The sequence below is a fragment of the Boleophthalmus pectinirostris genome, unplaced genomic scaffold (genome assembly GCF_026225935.1).
Source record: "Boleophthalmus pectinirostris isolate CB_2022bp ecotype Guang Dong unplaced genomic scaffold, ASM2622593v1 HiC_scaffold_13, whole genome shotgun sequence".
Taxonomy (NCBI): domain Eukaryota; kingdom Metazoa; phylum Chordata; class Actinopteri; order Gobiiformes; family Gobiidae; genus Boleophthalmus; species Boleophthalmus pectinirostris.
Genome location: NW_026571036.1, coordinates 16,833,109 through 16,849,459, shown reverse-complemented (window position 1 = coordinate 16,849,459; position 16,351 = coordinate 16,833,109). Strand labels below are relative to the sequence as shown.

The following is a 16,351-nucleotide window of genomic DNA, read 5'->3' as shown; positions in this document are numbered from 1 at the left end:
TAAAATTACATTGGTATTGGAATATTAATTGAGTTTAGACTGATGCATTTTCTAATTCACCATTTATTCAGGTTGGGACTGGCATAAGAAGTGAACAAACCTGGTACATTGGTTAAAATAAAAGTGGACTCATGTGTGTTTTCATTTAACAATATCTTATTATTATTATTATTTTAAGCTTAATGTATTTTCACTGATCTGTGATTTAGTTTTATGTGAGAACTAATCGAGAGCTAACCAAATGCTTTGTTCTCTTTGCAGTGGGCCAGCCGGATGGTGTGTCTGTGGCTCAGAAAGAGGAGGCCCCTGAGACGATGGACGCCATTCAGGACGAAGTGGCTCCTCAAGTAAATGGAGAGAAAGTGGAGAAAGAATCAGCTGATGCCAATGACATCTCAGTTGTTGAAGAGAAAGCTGCAGAGGAGAAAAGTGGAGAAGCAAATGAGGTTGGCTTCAAGAAGATATTCCGTTTTGTTGGTTTCAAGTTCACACTGAAGAAAGACAAGAGTGAGGAGAAGGACCCAGTTAAACTACTGACCATCAAAGACAAAGAAGATGACACAGTTGTGGATGAGGCTGTTAAAGAGGAAGAGGCAACTGTTGAGGAGAAAAGCACAGTTGAAGAGAAAGAGGCTGATACTGCTGTTGAGACGGAGGTCAGTAAAGAGGCAGAGAAGTCTGAAAACACAGAGGTAGAAACCAAACCTGCTGAAGTAGAGGCTGCAGAAGAGGCACCCAAAGAGGAGAAAACTGAAAAGGAAGAAGAGACAGCTCCAACCCAAGAAGTTATCTCCCCATTTAGAAAGATCTTCGGTGGTGGACTCTTCTCCAATCTGAGAAAGAAAGCTAGCATCAAGAAGACAAAGGATGAGGAAGAGGTGAAAGAGGAAACACCAAAGGAAGAAGAAACAGCGGCTGCTGGTGAAGAGGAGAAAGCAGAAACAAAGGAAGACGCTCTTGAAGAAGAGAGCAAATCAGAGGCTAAAGAGGAAGTTACAGTAACTTCTGAGGAGGTCAAGACTGAGGAAGAGGCTGTCACTGAGGAGGTAAAGGAAGTGGCCGCAGAAGAACCCAAACCTGAGGCAGCTACAGATACCACAGCAGAAGCACCTGCCCCAGAAACTGATACTACTGACGAGGCCAAACCAGACGAGGAGAAAGCTGTGCTGGAAGTGTCCTCAGAAGCTGAGCTGCTGTCCTCTCAGGAGAAGGCCAAACCCCATGGAAGCCCTCTCAAAAAGCTGTTTACCGGAGCTGGTCTCAAAAAGCTGTCAACTAAAAAACAAAAGACCAAGAAAGATGTGGAAACCAAGAATACCGAGTCCGGGGAGCAGGCTGAACAACTACAGTCATCTACTGAATCAGCAGAAGCTGCTAAAGCTGAGAGTGGTCCCTCGTCTCCAGAAGAGTCCGGAGAACATGTGGTCACTGCTGAGGCTACTGAAAAAGAGTCCAGCCAGGAGACCGATGGTGAAGTCACCTCTGATGGGGAAAAGAAAAAGGAGGGGATCATTGCCTGGTCTTCCTTCAAGAAACTTGTGACACCCAAAAGACGTGTGAAGAGACCCTCTGAGAGTGACGATGAGGGTACTACTGAGAAACCTGCCAAGTCTGCAACATTATCCTCCACTGAGAGTGCTACTCTGGCAGATAAGAGTGGTGAAGAGGAGACTAAAGAGGAGAAGACCACTGAGGAAGAGCCAAAGACAGAAGCCACCGAAAAACTCACCAGCAGTACTGAGGAGAAGAAGAAAATGGACACCTCTGTCTCATGGGAGGCTCTGATGTGCATGGGTGGTCCTAAAAAGAGAACACGCAAAACCTCTGACTCCGATGATGATGAGACCAAGGTTGAGGAGGAACCATCAGCTGCAGCTGCAGAAGAGACCGAAGAGGAGGCCAAAGTTGAAGCTGTGGTTGCCACTCCACAAACCAGTGAGAATGAGGGTGAAGTTGTGTCCTCTCCTGAACCCGTGAGCCCTCCTGTCTCTGCCTGGGATACACTCAAACGCATGGTGACGTTGAAGAGGACAAAAAGTGATGAAAAATCAGAGGAGGCAGGAGAACAAGTGCTGTCCGACAGTGAAGTCCCAAAAGAAGAGTCATCCTTCTTTCTGAAGAAGTTCTTCCCTGGGCGTAGAAAGAAGAAGTCCGAAAAACAAGCCTCAACAGAACATGGCTCTGGTGAAGAGGACTCTGACACTCCAGCAGTGGTCCCTCTTTCTGAATATGATGAACCAGCTGAACCTGAATCCGAAAAAGAAGCCAATGCAGAACTTGTCCAGGCCAAAGTCAGTGCTGCTGAAGAGAGGTCCCCATCTTGGATCTCAGCAGCAGTTGAAGATGACAAACAAGACCAGCTAAGTGATATCCCAGAGGAGGCCGAGAGCGCTGCCACCCCCAAATCGGTGGATACTGACATAACAGAAGATGAAGAGCAAGCCCCTGTGTCTCCTAAACAAGTCAGCTCTGGCCGCAGACTGTCCACTGCTGAAGTCAAACCTGTCGCTCCTGCTCCATCCTCAGAAACAGCCACTGTTCCCAAAGAACCAGAGCCCGAAAATGCTCAGGAAGTTCTCCAAGCTGTTGAAGCCCAGAATGATGTAATCCCTGCAGAGACATCTGTTGCTGTTGAAGATGCTCCCATTCAAACCGCTGCTGAAACAACTGAGTATGAGCCCCCAACTGAAACTGCTGATGCTACGACCAATGCCATCCTTGAGGTGCATGCCCGTGATGAGGCTATGGCTATCTGCACTGGTCTGGGAACCAAGGAGATCGCAAAAGTCACTCTCGAGAAGCCTGTGTCACCGATTACAGAATGTATGGCTGTAATTCGTGATGCCTGTGCTACTGAAGTATCAATTGAGGGTAAACCAGAAATGGCAGAACAAGCCACCATGTCTGAAGATCCGGTCCTTGAAGCTCAAATCCACCAAGTCGATACCACTGAACTTGAACCCATGGTAGAAAAAACAGCAAATAGCATTGCAGACATTCAAGTTGCCACTGAAGGTATTGAGCCACATATTGAGAAAGCTGGTATTGTTAGCACTGAAATGGAAGGATCTGAAATTATCCAGCCACCTACACCTAGCGAAAATTCACCTAAAGTTGAGGTTATTGATCCGATTATTGCAACATCTGAAGCTGCGTTGTGTATTCAAAGTGTTGAAGTGACTGAGCCAACTCTAGAGACCAAGGAAGTCAAGATGGACATGGAGCAGCTTGTTGCTACTGAAGAAAACACTCCAGTTGAAGAGGTAGTCCAAGCTGTGACCAAAGAGGTATCCTCCACCATATGTGACAGCACAATGACCACCGTAAAGGAAACTGAGCCAGAAATTCCTTTTGTCCTGCCCAGTGAAGTTGTCCCTGTAATTGCAGAAACAGTAGTCCTTGTTGCCCCTGTCAGCCCTCACCCTGAAGAAGTTACTGCCACTGAAGATGTGGCTGAAAATGTGCCTGTCGCTGAAGCAGTTGTGAATGAAGTTGCTGAATCAGAAGTTGCTGTGGCAGTAGAAAAGGCTACGGAAGAAATAACAGAGGGGGAAGGAGTTCAAGAGACAATTGAGTCACAAAGCATGGAAATTGCCAAGAATGTCATCCAAGAGGCTGTGGACAAAGTTTCAGAAGATGCCCCTGAATCTGAAAAACCCACCACTCCATCCTCTACTGTCCCAACCCCAGACCAGGCAGTTGCGACAACTGAGAAAGATATTGAGGTCGAATCAGAAACTCCAGTTGTCACAGACACTCCAGTTGCAATCCTGTGTGAGAAATCCTCACCAAAACTCTTCATGTTGCTATGGAAGTTACTGACACAATTCCAATTGAAATCACAGGCAGCATTGATTTAACTGAAGAGGAAAAGGAGCCAGAGGAGGAGTTGAAGCAAGAGGAAGAGGTTAAAGTAAGTGAAGAGACAGCAGCAGAAGAGGAGAAAGAAGAGGTCACGGAAGAAAGTCAGAAAGATGAACCAGAACAGAGCAATGAGAAGGCAGAAGCTGAAGAGAAAGAAAATGACACGGATCCAGTTGAAGAAGAGACACAGCCCGAACCCCTAGAACTCCACATCCCAGTCCAGGTGGTCCTCCAAACAGCACAAGTTGTTGAAGAACCAATAGTGGAAGAAGAGGCTGCAATTGAGTTTGACACAAATGGTCCAGTGGATGCCCCAGCTCAAGAAGAAATCAAGACAAATGGTGAAACTTCAGAACAAGTATCTGAACGGCTGTCTACTGTGTCAGAGGAACCCCAAGAATCAGAGGCGGCAGCAGCAGCAGACAGCCAACCAGAAGCAGAGAAGCCACTGGGGAAATGCGCCGAGGTCATGGCCCAGGTGATCGAGGTGATCGAGGAGGCCGTGAAGGAAATAGAACCAGTCTCCACAGAGATCACAGCAGCATCGTGAGTAGGTGAGGCAGCCCCTTTATTAATGGTACATGTGTTTTAGTGTGAGAACCAAGGTAGTTGTTTTGTAAAATTCCTTTGTTGGCATATCAAGCAATCTTCTCATAGTAGCTTTTTTGAAACATCAATGGGCCCTGGTTTTATTAGGGGAGTAGGGGAGGGGATTTACCCACTGACCAGATGAAAAAGCTTTTGTTCAGACTATGAGTAACTAGGGGACCTTTGATATCAAAGCAGGAATGCCGCCGTTGACCCCTTCTTTGTAGGCCGTGGGTTTTAAAGGGAAGCGGTGTGTGTGAGGGGCAGATGAACTTGTGCTGAAAGACTGATTATGATTCCTCCTCTGCCTCCTCCCGTTTTCTTTCTCAGTATGGAGTCAAGAACCATGTCGGTGTACACATTTGTTAGATTAAATTACAAAGCCTCAAAGAGCTCAAACCGGGACTTTTATGTTATTTTGACTGAATTATACCTTCAATGTATAAGGCAACATGATATAAAGGGCTGCTTGATATAAAGGGTCACTTGAAATCTCTCATGAGGAATTTAATAGGAAAAGAAGTGTTACAGAAGCAGCATTTTTACATGTGCAGACATTACCTTTTGCCCTTAAACATAGGCTCAAAGTATCAAATGTTATAACTATATATCCCTCTGTCTCTATCTGACCTTGTATTCTAGATAGATAGATAGATAGATATGTCTATCTGTAGCAAGAAATTGTTAATTGTTCGTGATTGAACATTATTTATTCATGTTTTTGTTTCTCTGTTGCAGATGGAGACAGAAAACATGTGCCTGGGCGACTTACAGTTTGGACCAGGAAGACGTGAGTGATGAGGGAGAGACAGTGTGAAAGGCTGCAGCTCTGGAAATCACGCCCCAGAGAGTAAAAGATACTGATTCTGCCCCTGCCCTGACCACCATCCTCCTGCAACTCCCCCATCCCCACTGGCTCTCACACTCACGCATGTCCTGTTCCCCGAAAGCATCTCATCTGGCTTACGAATGAGTGTGACGTCATGTTCAGTGGCTTTCTAGTGCCCTTTGCTGAATCAGGAGAAACCTGGTGGAGTGTGTATTTTGTGTATACAGTATGTGTGAGGTTGTATAGTAGCGAGAGTGAGATTTATGACCAATGGAGAAGAGACAGAGGATTATTATCTTGTATATTGTATTTATATTGATTATTCGTCATTCAACTTCTATTTTTTCATTTTTGCCCTATTTTGTTATTGTATGGACATTCACTTGTTTTTACCTGTGATACATTGGGTATCCCCATGGCAGTTGAAACGTTATTTTAACAAAATCTTCAAGATGCCACCTGTATCATCACAACTTTTAATGTCATATTCATTTATTGTTTGTAGCAAATATAAGTGAACCACGGTACAGGTGTGTCAATATGTAATAGCACTGTAAAAATCTAAATAAGCGGTGTTTGATATTGTATTTCAATACCTGCAAGACTGGACACTTGTCACAATGTGCTGCGTCCCACCAAAAATAGTGTATCATAAGCTTCTGTAGATATGACAAACAATCACTGCCTGATTTACTGTGAAAATTACATTGTTACACATTGCATAATATTGTAAAGATACAATAAAGTAATATGATAACTAATTTGTTCATGACTATTTGGTAAACAATACTTTCATGCCAGATTTTGTTGCATTTGTGTATGTGGTCGCACTTTTATCAACAATACAGTACTTGACTCCCCCTGTTGCCAGCATGAAGTATCACAGTATGTATCTGGTTCAGATGCTTTGTATACTACACTCCAGGCATGAAATGTTTTGGAATAGATTTAGCATGATACAGAAATGAAAAGTCCACCCTTCCTATCCTAAAGCCCAAATCAAATCACAATGAATCAGGGAGTCATGTTTTTTCCATTGCCTATATTATGAGACATCAGTTGCATTCAATTAAATCAACATCTCTCAAGACACTTCACAAACCACAAACCAAACTCAAGTCACAAGGTTAAAATTCATTGGGGGAAGGAGGGGACTTTCTTAAGAGGGAAGTCTCCTTTTCTCTTTTGTTTTTTTTTTATCACCGATGCAGACATGTGACTGTAGGTATGTAATAAATGGAATAAGAATCTATTGTTTTAATTGGTATAGGGCCAGTTGGTGTTGAACTGAACAAAAAATAAATAAATTACTAAAAATAACAAATGGGCACTAATAACTTTTCTCCATAATTTGGGACCGGTAACTATATTTCTCTTTATGTAAAATAGAGTAGAATTATGTTTGTGTATTATGTAAATAAGTATTACTATTTCACCTATGTTGTAATTAATTATCATAATTTAGCTTTTAATAATGTAACTAATGACAGAATTTTTCAACAGGAAGAATAAAGAAAATAATTTTATGAAATGTAAGAGAGAGCACAAATAAATCATTTTCTGCTTGTGCCTCATTAAAATGTTAAAACGTTTGTACACACATACAAAAAATAGCTGTTTGTTGTTCATTTTATGCACCACAATTGGTAGAACATTGGTGAAAAGTATGCACATCAGTACTGTGGATGTTTAAGATTTATTTTTTATTAACAATAGTAAAAACATATAGCTTTTTTCCTGAGATACTTTGATGGTTCAATGCACAAATATACAACCAATGTTACCAAACTGATGGACAATTAAAAAAATAAAATAAAGGCATAAGCTGAATATCAGTAGTACATAACTGAATTGAATTACTTTTGAACTGGGTGACAACATTGGAAGAGCACAAATCAAAAGTCACCCAGGTCACACATACTTGGGATCTGTGAAGTGGGCTCCGCGCTTACATGGAAAAGAGTTTTACAGTAAAGAGCGCCATCTATCTACTTCAATATAAATGTATATGGAAGCCAGATTATTGTGCTTTCCAGTATGCTCAAAATGAACTCTCATGCAAATTAAATCACACTTTTAAACTGGAAGTTGAGGAAAACATAATTTTGGGTTAGTCATGAGTAACCATTTATATAAAGGCAATTCAAAGCTTTGGTATAAAAAGCAACTAGTAAAAGTAATGCAATGTTAGTATGTCTAAACTAGATACATACTAGATTAGTCCCCACTTTTCAATAATAAATGATAGAGGGGATGCTCAGTGCTAGTCTTTTCCCCCAACATTTAGATTAGCCATAACTAAAGATATTAAAAACTACCATACCCTTTTAAGTGATCAGTAGTATATTTCCTGTTTATAGCTTATGAAAAACTCAAGGGAAGAATATAATTTTATCAATATCAGTTAAGTATTATCTATAAGGTATTATCTATGTTTTTCAAATTAATTTATCAATTTAACAAGGCAATTTTCCAAAGTTGATGTTGAATCTTTCCATGCAAAAATTGCCAGAATGCATATCAGATAATGATGTGCTGACTGAAATTGGAGATGGGGAAAATACAATGAAGAATTTCCTTCAGCAGATTTAACATTTATGAAGAAATTCTACTTGAAACCAAAATGAGGAAGACAATTTGAATAATTTCACAAAAGACATAGATTGTCTCAAGTTTGCATGTTAAGATGGAGATAATTATTTACTTTTGTATTATTAACCTGTTTGTCCGTACAGTCGGCTCATTTCACACCATGTTACTGCAGGAAGTGTCTGTTTCCTCTTTCTCAGCCCCTAAAACTCTCACTCCAGACTGTTGGCATAAAATGTTATTCAATTTGGTTCAACATCAACAGTGAGACCAGTGCATTCGGTTAATTTGTCTGTTTAAAAAATGTAAGCTATTGCTTTCATAACAAAATTAGGGGTGGCCTGATGTTTCTACCCTGTCCACACTTGCTGATAAATATCAGCCAATAGACATTAGAAAATAAACATCTCAAGGAGAAATCGATATTTTGGCACTACTCCACAAGGATGTCCTCACTCTTTATGGCTTCTAGTGGGATGCCAGAATTGGACAAGTCAGAGCCTTCATCTTTGGAGACCTCTTCGTGCTGCAGGTCTGCTCCGCCTCCAACGTTTTCCTGCAGCCCCACTACCCCTCCTTGTGCAAAGCACAGGTGTTTGATCACCTCAGTGGGACTGGAGAAAGTGGTTGCACATATATTACATTTGTAGGGCTTTGATGATGCCATAAACATAGCTTCCATTTGGCTTGGATCATCCCCTCCACACAGCTCCATACTTTGGCGGTCCACTATAGTGTAGCTATCGGCCGACTGATTCAAGCACACATGGCGTGCTGCCTGGTTAGCGCGGCAGAAGCTCTTCCCACAGGCACTGCATTTGAAGGGTTTGCCTGTGTGAATGTACATATGCTCACGCCAGTGACTCTTCTGGATGAACTTGCGTCCACATGTGGAGCACTCGTATTTCCTTCGCTTTACTTCTCGGTCAATATCCACACTCTCCAGGTTATCAATGTCTGCAATGTCCGATGGAGGTGGGGTGTCCGCCTGAGAAATCAGCCCCCCCAGTCCCCAACTGGAGGTGGACACCTCAGCCCGGGGAGAGTCAGAGTTTGTGCCTGATACAGGCGTTTGCTCGCTGTCACTAATGATCTCCACTGTAGCAGGAGCAGCAGCCCCTCTAGCTCCCCCTTCCGTCTCCATCGTGCACTCCTCTGTGGTGACAGGAGATTGAACAGTGCAGACTTCAGCACTGGACTGGTGAAGAGTCTGGGTGTGCTGCAATAGGTGCTCTCTTAGAAGACTTCTCTGAGTGAATCGACTTCTGCATAAATGACACGAGTAATGTTTCCTAAACGATGCGTTTCTCTTCATAATACTAGGCTTTACATGGAGAATGGTTGAGGAACCGTCTGAATTGTTCAAGTCAGTTCTTCCCTCCTCCACTGCAGCGTCTGTTCTGTTGACAGAACTCTCTGTCTCTGGAGGAGACAAAGCAAACTTGGAAGGAAAAGAACTTGGGAACGCTGCAGATGCTGCTTGCGTGGACTCGTACTTTCCTTCAGAGCTGGGCTGCTCCATTTCAAAAGGTGAGGAGAGCTGTCGCTGAGTGGACAGCCGAGAAGACAGCCCCCCCTGCTGGTCAGAGATCTGAATGCCATAGAGTGAGGTGGACAGGTTGACGCTGTGTTCTGAATACATCTGGCTTGCCTCCTGTAGAAGTGGATAGGCATGCAGGAATCTGACCCCCTGCTCCAGCCGTGAGGGGTCGATCAGCTGCGGCGCCAGTTTGCCTGTGTACATCAGATTCAGGAGGTAGCTGAAGATGTCTGGCTGGATATCGGCAGCTTTTAGGCGCACACAGTCACTAAAAACAAAAGATATTTTATAGCTTTATTAGACACTGTTACAAAGAATTCTATTATTGACAACTTAAGTCAAAAATATTTACAAATTTTTTTATTTACTTTTTTTAATTCAAACTTTTTTTATTTACAAAAATATTTACAGACCCCACACATCATTTTGACTTCTTTATATTAAATTAACTTCTATTAAATAACAAATGTTTTTTTTTTTTTTTTTACTTTTTTACTACATTTAGTAATTTGAGGTAAGACTCGAATGATAAAACATCACAGTAAGCAATAAGACTGGAGTTAATTGCAATTAATTTAAATTCTATATCAAGATGTGTATGGACTATAGTGACAAAAACAAGGCTTGATAGGACTCCTGCTCAATACCTGTCCTGATGAATAAAGAGCATCCTGAAGTAGTTGGAGAATGCAGCAAGGACTGCTTTATGGGCTTTGAAAAAGACATCTCCGATGGCCACTGTGCAATCACACAGGAAGCCAAACTCCCTCTGTGCGTTAAGCTGCTGCAGCAGGATAAGACCATGGTTGGCCAGCTCCATTTTCAACCTGCACAAACACACACAAGCACATTTAGCCACAAACAGCTTCCTGCATGGAAAAACAACTCAGATGATACCACTAAGAGGCTGACAGGGTGCAGTGTGGTAAATGTTGTGACAATATTCTGAATAAACCCCAAGTATACTAGGCCTACATTGAACTGAGGAATATTTTGGATTAATTGTGTACACTCTGTGGTCCACTGATGGGTGTTGTTAACCCTAAAGTTCAATAGAAGCTTCAAGCCATCACATGATCAAAGCGCCGTGTGTCAACACACATTCCTAAGCCATTCCTAAACTGATTCTACCCCCATCAGTGCAAACTCTTTGCAAATTAACCTACTTGGCCTAATTAGTATATAAATAAACCACAACAGGGGTTAAACACACATCACAGAGGAATTCTGCAGTGCAAAATGCCACAACTGTGTAAAAAAAATAATAATAAAGGAAAAAAAGAAAAATGCAAAAAGAAAAGAAAAAGCTCTATCCATAACCTATGTTGCACACCGCAGTCATAACAGCATCCCGTGCCTAAAATAGGCGTAGTATTTGATGACTGTTATTATTAGACCTATTGTTAGGGCTAATGTCATTAACCGATTATTATTGTTATTGTTTTGTCTTAGTTATGGAAAACACTTTGTACACGTAGAGAGGCAGATGCTGATAAAGCCCAAGTTGTGATCATCATTCTAGTTAACAGGCAAAATTATTCCGAAAGCACCGCCCCTGGGAAAGACACGTGGATCGGCCACTTCCGTAGTACGATTTTCTAGATCAGAATGGCTGTCTTTGGAAAGGCAGTGGATAACGGGAATGAGCTTCGGGGTGAAAACAATTTCGTTTACAAAACTGTCTTGATCATACGCGTTTGTAGCCCACTTATAAAGCGGACATTCTCGATGGCGGGTGCGCGCACGCAACACACGTATTGCTGAGGAGCGAGACACGCAAGGGGGATGGGTTGGTCACGAATGCGTTTCTTTTAACTTCTCTGTGACGAACGCGAGTAACAAGAGGACTCAAACAGCTACTCTTGAACTAAATACACACGATGGCACTTAGAAACCCACAGCCGTACCTTCAGCTCGCCGGGGACCGTGGATTTTGCCTCGTCGCCGTTGTTTGTTACCGGAGACTCGTCCGCCCGTGCGTCCGCTCTGCGCTCGGTGCAGCTCGTACTGTTCCTCGCGTTCGTTGGCGGCGGAGGAGCGGAGAGGGTCGTCCGTCCGTCGGTGTTTTCCGGTTGGGGGTTTTACGTTACAATCACATGACTCTGGCCGTTGTAGAAATCCGTTGAGCAAAGCAGGGGGTGGAGGAGCCGTCGTTAATTTCCCGCACTCTGTAACCGCCGCCAGAAGAAACAATTGTCAGGCTTTTAGAGAAGAGTTTAGTTTTACTCGTTACTAAGCTTGCCGCACAACTCTTTAAACTACTAACTTAGTTATGAAGTTTTTGTGTAGGTTAAAATAGCCCATGTAATAGAAGTAGGATATTGATTGTAGAACGTGATGGTGACAAGCCACGCGTAAACCTATGTTTCCTGTAAGATAGACAAAATTCTTGTATTATTAAGTAATTCTTATATTATTAAATCATAAGACACGCAAAGTAAACGTAAAAACCACAAATAGCACGTCACTACAAGCAATATGTTATAGGCTACTTCCAATTCACTTGATGTTAATTAGGTCTAATTAACCCTTTATTCAGCATAGACTATAGGCTACTTTTTAATTGGCTACCCTGTCATTGTTGCAGTTGTCTTGTGTATCATAGGAGGATGTACTTCAAAATGAAAGCTGACTGGGTTATGGTCTTCTTCGCTAGATTCACATTCTGGAGGCTCTTCAGAGTGGCCTATTCCTGGGTTACATTATCTTATAGGCCTTTGCTATTTGGAGTACCTCCAGGGGTATACCAAATGGACCTAGGTGTACCCCATAGTCTAATTATTATAATTGTAAAGCCAATGCTTAATTTGAATATAGCCTAGAATAGATTATAATATTGTAACCTATCATGCAGCCGAGATTTTTAAGTGTGTCGTGCAGGGTGTATGCGAAAGTCTTGGGGAACATGAATATGAAAACTCTGAATCACTGATTATTGACTACTATAATAATCACTTTTTTTTCAACTACGTTGTAACAGGGCTGAACAAACAGGCTACCTATGGCAAATATCCTATATTCTCATGATCTTGTATTGGGATTCAGTGCTTCTCGGTTGAATGTGACAAAGATCAAAGGGTCAAGACCAAACTGATAGAGAGTGCTGTGATGCAATGACAACACTTTCCCATGTCATTATTTAACCCTAATGGGTGTGCAAACACTTTTCAATGAGGTTGGAGAGCACCCTTTAACATGGGTGAGCTATTTTTAATTTTTTCCCCACGGGCCCTATTTGAATACAGACATGGTAAATAACCTGATACCAATAGGCCACTATAGCCTGTAACTCTTTAATTCATGTGTTGGCCTACTTTTTATGTGCAACATTTAAAAAATATTACTTTTACTTTTTGCCCTCGTAGGTTGGAACATGGATGAGCATATGCCTACTTTTTCCCAGCCTACTCAGCCAACCTCTTTATACCAGAAAAATGGAATGGAGACCAGGCAAACTTTAGGCCAACGGCACACTGGTTTCTAGCTATGGCAATTGTCCTCCGTGGGCATAGCAATTAGGCAATTCAATTGAAAATATTATAGCATTATCTCTTGAATGGGAGCCTCAATGGGTCCTCACAAAGTCTTTGAAATCAGGAAGGACCTGTTTGCCTGAAACCCATGAGGTCTTAACCTGTGGAGATGTGTAAAACTGAGCCTTCCCTTTCCCTAGGCCTATCTCTCAGCCCCATTCCCATGCTTGCATGTTGCAAGATAACTCAAAGCCTGTAATTAAGTAGTAAATTAGAATTGTTAAATGGTTAATGTCCCGAGACCAATGTGTCATATTTTTGAACTGTCAAGGAAGGTCTGCGTGCTGCACTAAACACAACCAACAAGGCCAAAAAGTCCACAGTTTTAGGCCACACCTGTTTAAACAGGCCTTGTACGTTAACTGCGGCCCTCCCCCAGTCTTGGTTGTTTTGAAACCGGAGTGGTGAGTCACCGCTCTGTCGGTAGAAAAACACTCGGCTGTGGAGTCGGGGGGAGGGGGGTCTGGGTGCACCGGAGGTGGACGCAGCTGGACACCCAGTGAAGCTCCTACATCCTGAACACTTTCCGCATGAAGAAGACTCAAAACAGGGGAATCAAATGTGCCCAAGCATATGTGCGTAAAATCAACAGGTCATGCCATGCTTTCCAAACAGCCTTAAAGATGCTTTAAGTGAGGGTTTCAGGTCCCAATATTAAAATGAAATTGTATTATCTGTGGTGTACACCGAGGCATTAACCTATAACCTTGGCTATGAGTTTCAATTATTATTCCTAAACAATAAAAATGTCTGTAAAATACATGCAGTCTATTTCATCTGTCACTAAACATTTCAGGGCAACTGCAGTTCTTTTGGAGCCTCCCGCCCGCCCCCACTCCTGCTGAGCACGTTTCCATATGAAAGGTTTCCCCCCAAGCGACGCCATGCAGCCTCATGTGCAACCAACAGACTGGACTCCTCCCGGAGTTTAAAGGGTGGTGGGGCTGACCCATGGATCTAGAGCTAACCCGACAAACCACTCAAGCAGCGACGCTTGGCCTACATTAAACTGTTACCGGTTTTTTTCACTGCCACTAGATGGCAGTGTCGCATTTAGGGTAGCATTAATCACACCGCAAGTTGCCTAAAAAAAATGTTGCAACCAACATAAAAATATGAGATTTATTTGACTGATGCGTCTCAATACAATCAGACAAAATCTTGTGTGTAGGTTTGCAATACTGATAAAGTTGTTTTGAATAATCTCACATTGTAAAGATGGCGTCGGATATGGCTAAGCACGGAGCCGCTCCGCTGTCTGCTAAAGTGGTCGGGTATGTTGTTGACAGGAGCTTTGAACGTGTGTCTCACACTCGTAGTCAAATAGCTACTCCATGGCAAAAAAGAGTTGAGTAATTTTGCATCAACTCGTCTCGAAAGAAATGAGAAATGTAATGGACCACGAATGAGAGCAACGTTAGCCACAAGCTAACAGCCACACACCTCCTGTATGAAGTTTAATAATAGCCAATTAACTTTATTCGTACATCAGAATACACCTGAGTTATTTATGAAATACAAATGCCATGCCTTTCATTCATTCGTAGAAACATATCTACCTTCGTCACTTTTAGCTCAGTTGTTTTGGGGGCTTAATGCTACACTTGCAGTGTTACTTAATAATAATATTACTCCTATCCTGCAGGTCATTTGCTTATCTGACTGTAAAGGATAGAATGCCCACTATCCTCACCAAAGTAATAGACACGATTCACCGCAACAAGAATAAGTTTTTTGAGGAATATGGAGAGGTAAAATGCTTTATTATCATATAGTAAACATGTATCCAGACCCAGAGAGTTAATGGAGATGGTTTCTTCTTTGATTCACACAGGATGGATTCGAAGCAGAAAAGAAAGCAATATCATTCTTGTCCAAACTAAGGAATGAAGTTCAAACTGACAAACCTATACTAGAGCTCACAGATGGGCTAAGAGATGTGGACGCATGGAACCAGTACCTGCAGAGACATCAGACTGTGCAGGGGGGTAAGGAGTCTGTGAGCTGGTTCAAGTCTCCCTGGCTTTATGTGGAATGCTACATGTATCGAAGAATACAAGAGGCTGTTTGGCTCAAGTAATATAAATTTACCTATGTAGTTGCAATACCCATGATACTTTTCTACATATATTATTGACTTTACAGTGTATGTGAACTTTTCCTTACAGTCCTCCCATAAACGAGTTTGATGTTTTTAATGAAGGAAAAACTCAGAGCTACTTTGAGTCTCAGAGAGCTATCATGGCTCTATGTACGTATCTGGAAACACTTAAAAAGGATAAAGATGGACTTTCGAAAAATCAATTATTTGATAATTTCATCAAGTTACTGCAGGTTTGTAAACATTTAAAATTTATTTCTTTTTTGTCTTTCTCTTTGTAACATTATATATACTGTATGTTTTTTAGGTGTCTCTCTGGGGGAACAAGTGTGATCTTTCAATTTCTGCAGGCCAAGAGAACTCCCAAAAAGACAGTCCTATTGAAGCCCTCCCCAATCTGAAACCCTTCATCTTGGTGGATGATTCGGATATGGTATGGGTGGCTCTTACCTCCTCCAAAAGCACTGCAGTTTCTGGAAAAAGAGTTGACATTGTTCTTGACAACGCTGGTTTTGAATTAGTTACTGACCTGGTGCTAGCTGATTTCCTGGTCTCATTTAGTTTGGCCAGTGAGATCCACTTTCATGGAAAATCCTTTCCGTGGTTTGTTTCTGATGTCACTGCTAAAGACTTTGAGTGGACCATCAGACAGACCTTGGCATCCAATCACATGTGGATGTCTAAAAGTGCCATTCAGTGGAAGCAGTACCTGGAGGATGGAGTGTGGTCCTATCATGACCATCCATTCTGGACACAGCCTCATGAGTTCTGTGACATGGCGGTAGATGCTCCAGACTTGTATGCAAAACTGAAAGGAGCAGATCTTGTGTTGTTTAAAGGGGATTTAAACTACAGGAAGCTAACTGGAGACAGAGACTGGAACTTCACTGTCAGCTTTGATACTGCGCTCCGAGGGTTTGAACCCTCACCTCTCTGCAGCCTGAGAACTCTAAAAGCCAATGTGCAAGTGGGCCTGCAGCCAGGACAAGGGGAGAAGCTCAGCTCTCAAGAACCAAACTGGATGACCAGTGGCAAGTACGCTGTCATTCAGTTTCATGGGCCACATTTAGAACAGTGAGAAAATGCTGCCTTTTGCATATACAACGGCAGTTGATTGCGTTAGAGCAAGTATTATCTGTAAGCCATAAAACCTTGAAAACTCTGATAATCTCAATTATTGTTATAAGGAAATTTTAAAATAAAATTTATACTGTATACATCTTACTGCCAAAGGGTTGAGACTGGTTAAAGACATTTTTGATACATTTAAATGGTGAATTATATCAATAATTAGGATATTCAAATGT

General features: G+C 42.1%; 3 protein-coding genes across 4 annotated transcripts in view; 2 read left to right on the top strand and 1 right to left on the bottom strand.

Moving 5' to 3' along the window:
• akap12b (A kinase (PRKA) anchor protein 12b) overlaps window positions 1–6,042 on the top strand; it is a 42,334-nt gene extending 36,292 nt beyond the window's left edge. The window contains 3 exon segments of the mRNA XM_020925233.2: window positions 262–3,780; window positions 3,783–4,418; window positions 5,191–6,042. Of these exon segments, the coding sequence (XP_020780892.2) occupies window positions 262–3,780; window positions 3,783–4,414 (4,151 nt within the window). The 3' untranslated portion in view covers window positions 4,415–4,418; window positions 5,191–6,042.
• A 921-nt stretch (window positions 6,043–6,963) lies between these two features.
• Window positions 6,964–11,470, bottom strand: zbtb2b (zinc finger and BTB domain containing 2b). The gene is made up of 3 exons (XM_020940283.2): window positions 11,318–11,470; window positions 10,058–10,237; window positions 6,964–9,678 (listed from the first exon to the last, which is right to left on the bottom strand). The coding sequence occupies exons 2-3, from the start codon at window positions 10,228–10,230 to the stop codon at window positions 8,304–8,306; spliced, it is 1,548 nt and encodes a 515-aa protein (XP_020795942.1). The 5' UTR covers window positions 10,231–10,237; window positions 11,318–11,470; the 3' UTR covers window positions 6,964–8,303.
• Window positions 11,041–16,268, top strand: armt1 (acidic residue methyltransferase 1). 2 transcript variants are annotated; one of them, XM_055149312.1, is made up of 5 exons: window positions 11,041–11,064; window positions 14,589–14,694; window positions 14,778–15,019; window positions 15,112–15,277; window positions 15,352–16,268. In XM_055149312.1, exons 2-5 carry the CDS (start codon window positions 14,620–14,622, stop codon window positions 16,120–16,122), a joined length of 1,254 nt encoding a protein of 417 aa, XP_055005287.1. In that variant the 5' UTR covers window positions 11,041–11,064; window positions 14,589–14,619; the 3' UTR covers window positions 16,123–16,268. The 2 variants fall into 2 exon arrangements, with proteins under 2 accessions (XP_055005287.1, XP_020774036.2); XM_020918377.2 differs by lacking the exon at window positions 11,041–11,064 and adding an exon at window positions 11,713–14,217.
• Window positions 16,269–16,351: the final 83 nt, after the last annotated feature.

What these genes read in the sequence shown, in the direction of transcription:
- zbtb2b (XM_020940283.2), bottom strand. Translation starts at nt 10,230, where the DNA reads ATGGAGCTGGCCAACCATGGTCTTATCCTGCTGCAGCAGCTTAACGCA. An exon ending in CTCTTTATTCATCAGGACAG is followed by an intron (nt 9,679 to 10,057) that starts GTATTGAGCAGG and finishes TTTTGTTTTTAG; the next exon opens with TGACTGTGTGCGCCTAAAAG.
- armt1 (XM_020918377.2), top strand. Translation starts at nt 14,162, where the DNA reads ATGGCGTCGGATATGGCTAAGCACGGAGCCGCTCCGCTGTCTGCTAAA. An exon ending in CTGTCTGCTAAAGTGGTCGG is followed by an intron (nt 14,218 to 14,588) that starts GTATGTTGTTGA and finishes CCTATCCTGCAG; the next exon opens with GTCATTTGCTTATCTGACTG. An exon ending in ATTTCATCAAGTTACTGCAG is followed by an intron (nt 15,278 to 15,351) that starts GTTTGTAAACAT and finishes TATGTTTTTTAG; the next exon opens with GTGTCTCTCTGGGGGAACAA.